At 42.1% G+C, this 10,770-nt stretch overlaps 1 protein-coding gene across 1 annotated transcript in view; it reads left to right on the forward strand.

Moving 5' to 3' along the window:
* The window catches only part of DHRSX (dehydrogenase/reductase (SDR family) X-linked), a gene marked incomplete at its 3' end in the record, with an annotated part of 119,494 nt that extends 113,543 nt beyond the window's left edge, over positions 1-5,951 (forward strand). The window contains exon 6 of the mRNA XM_010139651.1: positions 5,744-5,951. Coding sequence (XP_010137953.1) covers positions 5,744-5,951 — 208 coding nt within the window. The remainder of the gene's footprint in view (positions 1-5,743) is intronic.
* Between the last annotated feature and the right edge of the window lie 4,819 nt (positions 5,952-10,770).

Consider the following 10,770-nt stretch of genomic DNA (forward strand, 5'->3'; position numbering starts at 1 on the left):
TTAGTTTTGCTTTGCTAATGCATATGCTTGTTTCTTTCAATTAGCAAATTATTAGTTTTCAGTGGTAATACATGTATTCTAATTTCTCCAGCTTTGTCTCTTCTGCATCTCTGCTTTTTTTTTTTTTCTGTTGAGGGGAAATCTCAGTTTGTTCATGTGTTCATGGGAAAAATATATGTAGTACTGTCAAGCAGTCTGCTTAAATCTAATAAGCAATATTTAGGACTCAGGCTTTGTTTTGTCATAGAAAAAGAGAAAAAAAACCTGCTTATGATAACCAGAAAAGAGATAACTGTATTCTGCAATGTGTATCTGTAGCTGCTTCAAAATAAACTGCAAAATCTGTCAAAAATCTTGAAAACTCTTGTGCTGCATTCCCTGCAGAAAGAAAATTTAAGGCTGTGAAAGCTTCGTGTTTAGTAATAATCTTTTATATTCGTGACTACTCAATGGTGATGATGCATTGCAAGATTAATACATAAATCATTAGGAAACTTTAGTCATTTCAATACAGCAAGTCTGTGTTTTGTTTAATTCACTGATTCATCCTAAGGCATATATTGAAATTTTGTGTGGCCTTTCATTAAAAACCCCAGCATGTCACCCACGTTTTGCATCACTTGTCTTTTCATGGAGCACACAGCAATCGGGTTGTTCTGCAGCGTGATCTTAGTGCACTCTGCCCTCCAGGCAAATTAACACGCTGGAAATTGAGGAGCGTGGTGGTGGGTGAGGGGAGGATGACATGTGCAAGACAAGTATGGTGTGAAAGAAGTCCACATCAGTAAAACTTCACTGCTAGCACCAGCCAGGTTAAACGTAGCCGTGCATCAGTCAGTACAGTCACAGGTCCTCTGAGCCTTTGTTGAAGCCAGAGGTGGTGGGGAAGGGAAAGGATGCTGCCACTGCACCCTTCTTTCAGTCGGTCTGTATCCGCTTCCTCCACGTGAGTGGAGCAACAGCCGTTAATGAAAGAGAAAAAGCTGTGCACAGGAGGTGTGGAGGAAGTGGTCTGTGCCAAGCAGCAATTTTGGTTTATATTGCTCAGTGGGTACCCTCAGCTGACTTAATGCTCGTCCCTAAACATGGTATCACTGGATGTAAATGGGATTCTTCTCCAGAATGCAGGCTAACCAAAGCCAGCCAGAAAAGAAACGAGAGTACGACTGGCTGCCAAGGGAACTCCTATATGTGGATCCATCCAGTTTTCAAACTTGGATAGCAGCTGAGTCCATATTTAAACACCTCATTAGCCACTGCAGGCTCTAGTTTGAAATTTGGCTCCTCACTGCTTTTTACAAATACATGCATGCTAGGGACACGGCTGCTGGAGACAGCACCGTGGAGATGGGTGATAAAATCAGATTCTGAGGGAAAAGGAAAAAAAAATCAACATACCACAAGGCACTCAGAACTCAATATTTACTTGTTTTGGTAAAAATGCAGAACAATCCCTTTCTGTTCTCCTTCTTAATTTTTGTAATGACAACTCAAACTTGTCAGTCTATGTTGCAAAAAATCTTAAGCCAAAAATAAGAATTTCTGCTAAAAATTAATCGAACAGAAAATGCATAGCTTGTCTTATCCTGATCCTTTATTCATCAATATAGGATTAATAAAACATTATCTTAAAAGGAAGGAGAATGTCTTGTATATTGCTGCTCTCATTTCAAAGCAGCTAATTAAATTTGGTCTGCCTTAAGTCCTCCTGTAGATTCCATTTAGTGAATTGAGAATCGCCCTATTTCATCAGCACCGGATCAGCAAAATGCTGTGAAGGGGCATCCTTCAGGGAAGACTGTTTTCCGTGGTAGAAAGAGTCGTCCGCAGTGAGCCCCACTCCAGTGAGTGGGTGAGCATGAACTTCTCCAAGCTACTGATGCCAGGCACGCCTCTCCTCCCCACTGGACTTCTTCCCACCAAGTGCTTGCTCCACTTTTCCTAGCTGCTGACTTTGCACAGGCTTGCCATACCACAGCACGGACTGTCTGGCATAGCTCGAGCCTGGTGGGCCGTGCTGATTAGGACAGATCCCTGGGCAGTCAAACACAGTACCTCCTACCTCTCCAGCCAGCTGGCCAGCACGTGCATATACCACCGGGAACTGGGAGCTACCAGTCTTTTCGCTTGGCTGGCCACCTCGTTAGGACGTAGAGTTTCTCTGCTTGAGGGTCTGCCTGCCTTGCTGTGAAGCATGGGTACCCTGTGTCCTCAGGAGTCCGAGTGTCACAGACATCTCATGTGCACTGGTGTGCCAGCACTGTTAGCTGGTAAGCTGTGTTCTGCTTTGGTTGGCATCTTGTATGCACTTTCATTTCAGAAAACTTTTAGAGGCTCCAGAAAATTAAAGCAATGTGGAAATTATGTCAATATTATTTTATTTAGTATACAGTTATACTTTCATGCAGTGTAGAATATGAACATAGAGTGCATAGAGAGGCTAGATTTAGATGCATAGGCTTTAAAGCCAGATAATTCCATGTGTAAGAGGAATACATTTTACAGTTTTAAACTGAAAGAGGGTAGACTTAGATTGGACATAAGGGAGAAATGTTTTACAATGAGGTTGGGGAGACACTGGAACAGGTACCCAGAGAAGTTATGGATGTTCCCTCCCTGGAAGTGTTCAAGGCCAGGTTGGATGGGGCTCTGAGTAACCCCTCTGAGTAACCCCACCTAGTGAAAGATGTCCCTGCTCATGTCAGTGGGGTTGGACTAGATAATCTTTAAAAGTCCCTCCCAGCCCAAACTGTTCTGTGATTCTACATGTATGTGCATGGGAGGTGGAATCATGGTACAGGTACAAAAGCCTATGTGCTGCTCTTTTTGTGATACGTAAAATTGAGACTAGATGTAACCATTGAGACAAGTAACCAGTGTTGATTAGTTGGTTGGTTGGTTTTTTTCCCCAGCGTGGCATTTAAACAACATGGTTCTAATAAGATGGGGTCTCACAATCAAAACAGTTGTTAAATGAAAATCCTTGTCAGTTCTGCATCACAGGTTATTCCTCTGTCTTTGTAGTCCCTTGATGTCAGATTCTTGAAAGTAAAAAGCACACACAGAGAAAATGGGAAGAGGGCAGGTAATCATTGCAGGGGTTCTGCCAAAAGTGTCTGCTCTGTGTATCCAATTTTATATCCTCCGCATCTATAGAATGTTATTGAAATCTGATTCCCCTTTGCCTTGCAAATCATTTGCATCTCTGCACTGTGATATAAAAGGCTTCCTCACTGATTGGATAGCTTTTTATATCTTCTCAGCACTCATGTTTCCCTGACATAGATATCTATGCAAAGTACAAGGCGTTTGAGGATCCGGCCCATGTAGTTCATGCTTCGTTGCCACAAGGTAAGCCAAAACAACTCGCACAAGATGTGGGAATGGGAAGTCACGGGGAGCATTCACCATCCTCGTGCCTGGTATCTGAAGGTTACTGAAGGCCAGACTAGACCCAGGCAGAACAAGTCAGAGTAGTACCCAGCCTTGCTTCACTGCAAGCCACTTGCCAGACGAGATCACTCTAATTCAACTCAGGAAGCTTGTCCCGTGCCCCAGCTTGCATTCTCCACTGGTGGAGGAATGGTGGCACCGATGGAGAGGGTTGGCTGCCAGCTGGCTGCCGGCAGTGGCTTTGGATGAGAGCTTCTTCCCATGGGTGGCACAAGCTCTGCCCTACATGGCTGTGCAAGGGAAGCTTGTAGCTGCTGAGGAGCTGGTCCTTCAAGTTAAAAGGGTTGAAATATGCATGAAGCATAAGGTGACATTTTGAGTGTCTCAGATGTGAGCAGGGACGTTACTGAATCTAAAATGTAACTGCAATTTCCTGACTAATGCCAAGTCACTTTTATATTCATGCAGTGATTGTTCTTTATTCTTGAAATAGCCCATTTTACCCCGAGGCAGAGGTGATATCTTTATAATGATGGAGCTACGTTATCCAGCACTTTACAGCTCAGGCCGTTGGAGCAAGGACTGTTTATGATTGGCTGTACTTTTTTATTCTCTCTTATTTCATATAATGCTTTTGTAGCCTGTGCAATTTGCTTGAAAAAGAATAGAGCAGGGGGTAAAAAAAAAAGAAGAAAAAAGAAGAAAAAAAGAAAAGAGGTGAGCTGGAGCTCATCTTATTGTCTTTTACTGTAAAGCTGAGCTGTATGATTTACTATTGTGTCTCAAAGTTTCTGAGTCCATCGATATAACACAAATAGTTAAATTGCTTCAGTAGCCTTATACTTCTGCAAAGAGCCAGCCTGCTTGCTAGCATCCAGGGCTTTCTGTGGTGAAGTGTATAGAGTATTATAAATAAGGTGTTCAACAAGAATGAGATAACAAGAAGAAAAAAACCTTGCACATAGTAACAACAACAGAAAAACGAAGGCAGGCTTTTCAGCAGAGTAGGAACATCCCCAGCCTGGGCATTTGTTACGCTAAGGGTGAAGGTGTAGAGGATGGAGCTGTAGCTGCAGCTACAGCTGCAGTACAACAACTATAGGGGGAAGGAGAGAGCTGGGCAAGAGAGATCTGCTCCTGAACGGGTGCCTCTCTATCTCCCTCCAGCAGCAGCAGCTGCTGCCCCACGGACCCTAAACCCTGGCTCCACATTGGCAGCAGCAGCAAGCAGCTCTGCTTCCCCAGGCTCTGGCAGAGGCAAAGGGGATGGGGAGTGGAGCTGTTTTGCTGCCCCCAGGAGCCCGTTGCTTTAGGCTCCTGCCTGCTTTGCCTATGAGCTGCCTGTAATGCCAGGAATTGCCTTTGTTTCTGCTATGCACAGAAAAAGTTACATGAGAGGCTGTAGTAACTACAAGACTGAGTTGTCATGGCATAGGAATTTGTGGAAGTGATGCTGAGGCCCCAGTCAGAAGGAGCATTTTAAGCGACATACCTGCTAATTTACCTGGAACTAACCTGCTTATTTTAAAAAATATATATACTGCTGCCTGCATGCAGTGAAACCCAGCTAAATGAACAGTTCCTAGAAAGTTTGACTTGAAAGAAAGGCAGATTCAGCATCCAAATAAGTGAGGTGCACAGGCATCTCAACAGGTGATATTTTGCCTGTATCTGTGTGCCTTCATCTCACCTCCTCTCTGGCACAGACCCAGCCAGCCATCTTTGCTCTAAAGGCTGTATATGGCATAACTGTGGTTACACTTGCAGCTGCTCTCCTTTGCCCCATCTTTTGACCCACTCTTTAGTTGTGCATGACATGGTGTGTCACTGGGGCAGGTGCAATGACTGCCATACTCATCTGTACTGTACCAGCACAGGAGCCTTCGTCAGAAATTAGTATGTCCTACTTCAACACAAATAGTAGTAATCAGGAGAAGTATGATCATGCATGGATTTACTGGGTGGGAACAGGGTACGTATGTGTGGGAAGAGGGCAGTGAGGAAGGGGAGGATAGTCTGAGGGCCTCTGGGTGATGATGTCCTGGAGATTGGTGCCTCAGCATTTCAAGTTTAAATAGCTTGACATAGAGATTCTGGCAGGTACCATGTAATATTATTTTAATCTTCTTTTCCACCATAAATCAGACTTGGTGTCTGATGGAATAATCACCAGAACTCCAGCAAACAACACACCTGCCAGTGGTAAGCTGTTTCTTCTGATGACTCAGTATATAGCTGTTTGTTTGCTGAATATTGCAAAATGCAGTACATTTGGCTTTTGAGCAATTCTCTTTTCCTTCTGATATTATTTTTATGTTCATCTCCTTCTCTCTTTCTCTCCTGTATACAGATGTTCGTATTCACCCCATGGAGCCTATGCCCAAAGCAAACTTGCCCTTGTGTTATTTACCTATCGACTACAGCATCTTCTGACTGCAAATGGAAGCCATGTGACTGCTAACGTAGTAGACCCTGGAGTAGTGAATACTGAGCTCTACAAGCATGTCTTTTGGGTTGTAAAAATGGCCATATGGATGACAGCCTGGCTATTCTTCAAGGTATGCAGTTTTTTAAAATCACTTTGTTGCTGTGCCCCTGCATTGTGAGAGCTGTAGTCAGCACGGAGCTGAAGGAGTTTATGATAATGTATGATATTTATTGCATTTCTCTGTCCTGATGAGATGAACAGAACTGATAAAGATAGACCTTCCCTGGAGCAAACACTTCTTCTACATGAAGAGACTAAGCTCTTACAGTCAGGGAAGGGAATGCCTGTCACTGTCTGTGCCCGTACGCTGCTTATCTCTGCCCTGACCTATCTGTGTGTCTTTCTGCATGCATGGGGGCAGAACGTCATCCTAACATGGAACCAGAATATGCAAAGTCTTCCTCGGAAATGTCTTGTCTGTCCTCTTAAGGAGAAGAAGACATGATCTGGCACACTGTAGAGAAGAGGGCAAAGGGAAGAAGGAAGCTGTACAAAAATGGTGGTGGGAAGTGGCCATAGTCCAGGCTGTGGGTGTCCAGACATGCATGCTCTGGAAGGGGAACAAAGTTCATTTAGCTTTTTCATCCTAACACATATTTGTAATATTAGCCAATTTTCTATTATACATTCTTGATCTGCATTAGGAAAATAAAACTGTTCGAGAAAACCAATCCAGAAGTGGGGCAGACCCAGGTATGGTTAACTTCAGTAACATTTTGATGGTGGTGTAAGAAGATCAATCTGAAATCCGTTTAGCTCTGTAGGTGTAATCATCTCATGCAGACGAGTCCTAGGAGGACTTGCGATGAGAAACTGTACTGCTTAAAACTCTTTCAGAGTGTAGTTTTGGATTAAGTGAATGGAACCTGATTCCATTAGAGAAAATTAAATGTCCTAATTAAAATGAAGTATTTAGATCAAGGGGCATGTCCCACAAAGGAAATTAATTTAAAACTTTGATATGGAAATATCACTAGCTTTAATTTTAGAAATTAAACTAGAGGCTGGAAGAGTGGCTGTAAAATAAGATGCAAACAAATAAACCCATGTTTAAAAAAAATAATAGTATCTTCTGAGTACACCTTGAACATTGCAATAAAATTGTAATAGGAGTGCTCATAATATGTAATACATTCTTAAAGAAGCAGAATGCAGCTTTGCCAGACCGTATATATTAAACTTGTTTTGCCTCTTGTGATTGCTATTTTAAATGTCAGTCTCAGGTGGTAGTGTTTTTTTAATTGGACTGACTTCACCTTGCTAACATAACAGTTTCATGTAGATGTTTAGGTTGTGCTCAGCATTTCCTCTAGAGCCACAAAATTTTGACAGAATTTCCATGTCTGTGAGTGAGAATTAAGTCTTGTTGTTTACAACACTCAATCCCATTCAGTTTTATTGATGCCTAAGGAGACATTTTTGTATTACACTGACTGTGTTTAGACACTGAATGGGATGTCACTGAGCACACAGAAAATAAGTTTGGACTTATCACAAGAGGGAGTCTCATACTTACAGCTCTAATGGTACCACCGCCGATAGATTCTTAGCACTTCCTGTTCTGTGGATGAGAAACCCCTGTAAAAGGAATTCTGCCTAGCAATGGGTGACAGACAGACAAACCAACTTGCAATGCTGTACTGCCTGAAAAGCAAATGCATTGATTGCTTTTTGTCAGAATAATTTCAGGAATGGATAACTGAATGCTTCATTTATTGGTTTGAGATCTTCACACTTTTACATAACACTTGATGTGTTTTTCCTATAAGCCAAGGCAGAGGGAAATTTACTATCACTCTTCCTGTCGTCCCTTAGACTTCTGAGTTACAGCTCTGATTTCTCTTTGCTTAGTGCTTAAGATACATTCAGGTATTCGGGACTGACTTTACCTTCTTTTCTCACGTTCAGGAGCACTTCATCACATAGGTATGCCCTGTTCAGCTCTGGCAGAAGTGCATCACACGGAGATGTTTAGCTCCACAGCAAGCTCACCTTGAAAGGGTGCCTGGCGATTTCTGTAGCACTGTATCAATGTAGCATACAGCATTCAAGCCTGGGTGGGTCTTGTCTTGGTCTCATGCACTAGGCAAATTTCTCCTGAGAAAAGCAGGAAAGCAAGTACAAGAAAATTCAGATGTCTCATAATATTAGCTGATAGTTGGTATTATGGACTTCTCCCCTGGAATTCCCGAGTGCACATATATGAATCTTCCTTCTTGGATTATGGCAAAAATGCAGTGAAAATGAGGTGATAACTCTCTAATCACATTGACTCAACTAACTTTTATCACCCTGAAGTATTGCGGAGTGGTTTCTAAACGCGTACAGGAAATTGCTTCACCCACTGCAACCTGGCTCTCGTGAAAGCCAACACAGCACAGATAGCTCTGATGAGGAAATGCATCATGGATTTATCACATCACATTCCCTCGGGAGAGAGTCAACATGTTGTTTGATTTAATTCCAAAATATTATGGCAGAGCCTCCACTACTTTTAAATGCATTTCTGCCAGCACAGTTCCCAGTTGTGTTCAAGGTAAATACCTCCTAGGGATTGCAGCCTGCTCCCTACTCTCGCTGGGCTGCTTGTATTTGAGGTGGCTCAGTGTGGCAGACAAGGCTGTCGGCTCAACATCTGCCTCAGAGCTGCCTCAAGATATTTAGGTACTTAAACAAATAAATCTGCAGTCTTGAAAATAGGCCATGATGCATATATTAAACTTACTTGAAGTATTAGCAGCTTGATTTTCTCGGAACTGTGAAACATTGTTTTCTGGTTGTCATAGGTAGCTCAGAAAAATCTCTGCATCTCTGCAAAATCAGTTTCTTCCCCCACCCCCCATGCAGAAATAGACCAAGCTAAAGGATCTGGTGACAGTCACAAAATTTGTGAAATGGATGCCTGCCCTTTAGAACCAATGGTTTCATTCTTTCTCAGGAAAGTTATTGTCTGCCGCAGTACTTGTTCTTTAAATTTCCATTTTGCAAATGTTTTCTCTATATTTTTAATAAACAGGGATTACACCTGTCCCATGCAAGAGAGAAATTCTGCTTATTCCTCAAAAAAAACCCCAACAATTATTTCTACCCCTATGACCCCTATAAAAGCTGATGAGCTCTCACAGCCCTCTGCAGAGTGCAGTGAAATAGTTATGCTCTGGGAATTTTTAACGTAAAGTCCAAGCTAGCAAACAATAGCTAATTAATAAGATGATAATAGCCTGAAAAGACATTTGTTGGGCATCAGATTGCAATTTAGCCAACTGTGCTACATAGGAGTAGCACATTTACATACCAAGCTGGAAGCCAGGAAGGTACCATTTCCCTCTCAAGTGTTTCCGCTTTTGTTACAGATACTGAATATTCATTCTTAAGCTAGACATCCTCTGCTTGTGATACAATTAAAATGCCTTAGAGCAAAAAAAAAAATGTGTTGACTCTCATTAATGTCCAATAGCGAGGAATGTTCTGCTTTGTATGACTTCATTTTGCCATTGCAGTAGAGACATTTCCCTCATAGCAGTGTTGTAAACTTCCCCCAAACCTTCTTTATGACAAGCTTGGTGAATATATCATTATCAGACATAAAAGTATTCAGTCCTTTCAGCCACCTCAGATTGGTATTTAGGAAGGCATTGAGGAAGGAAGACTGTGCATCAGATCTTGTCTCAGCTGTCATTTCTGAAGATGTAGTGCCATGTAGGTGATTATTGACTGACAAACTGAAATTGAGTAGGATTAGTGACCCTGCCAGCCTGTAAAAGTGAAGGGAAAGGTTTCAGGAGCACAGGCTAGAAATCATGCAATATAAACTAGTTTATTTCTTTCATCTGTCAAAATAGGCTTAACTTTAGTGTAATTTTCCTATAACATTTTTTAAGAAATGCTTCCAGTCTGTACGTGTTGCTAGAAAACAAGATTTAAAGGACCTGGATTCATCATTCATGCCAGAGGACATAGTCATGCAGGTCTTACTGCAGCATTTCTTATTCAAACTGTCCCACTGGCACTGTGAATGTAGAAAATTAATTTCATCCTCCACCCTGAGGTGTCGGAAGACAAACACATCACCACACAATAATGGCAGCTGTAGAAAATGAGAGTAATTAGATTTTATAGCTGAAAGCAGCAATTCATCAGCATCAACATCTTCTGTCCGTGTAAGCGAGTCCAGGTAAAGCTAGTCCTGAATGTTCTCACAGAATGAAAACTTCTTGCAGAAACTTGTTATTTGCTGTTAATTTTTATCAAAAGGCCTTTCAGATCAGAAGTAGGATTCTGGTCAAAATCAGAGAGAAGGAAATGCTCTACTTTATGCCAGTAAGTGATCTTTAAACAGGTCCCATTTTTGTACACATTGGTACAGGGATTTAAGCTTCAGGGCCTTAGGGGTTCTTTTTTTCCCATCTAAAATATTTGATTATTTGTACAGCCATAGAATGATTCTAGGGGAAAAGATGGAGGGACCAGCCTGTGAAGGCTAAGTGGTAATCCACCTTTGAGGTCCCCGATCCTGGTGATCTGGGTATTTTTCTTGCATGTGAATCCCTGCACTTGGGTAGGCGCCAAGGTCCTGCCTGTTATAGGGTATGTGGATGCATCTTGTCTGCTTTTTTTATTCTAACTGGTAAATAAGGCGGCTTTGGAGCACAGAGTCTTTTGTGTCTGTCCTAATTAGGATCAGACCCATCTAAAATAGGCTGATTCTCAGGGCTCACCTAAATAGTATTGAACACTGGTCTCCACTGAACCTGTTGTTCTCCTGTGTCCCAAGATGCTGTTATTTTTGTGCATGTTTTTTCAAGTCTAAGCAGCCAAAATGTTTATTTTAAGAGACATGTTGAGCGTTATTGGAGAATGTGTTGATGGCAGGGAAGTGAAGGACTTGT

This window comes from Buceros rhinoceros, unplaced genomic scaffold, assembly GCF_000710305.1.
Source record: "Buceros rhinoceros silvestris isolate BGI_N320 unplaced genomic scaffold, ASM71030v1 scaffold3487, whole genome shotgun sequence".
Lineage (NCBI taxonomy): Eukaryota > Metazoa > Chordata > Aves > Bucerotiformes > Bucerotidae > Buceros > Buceros rhinoceros.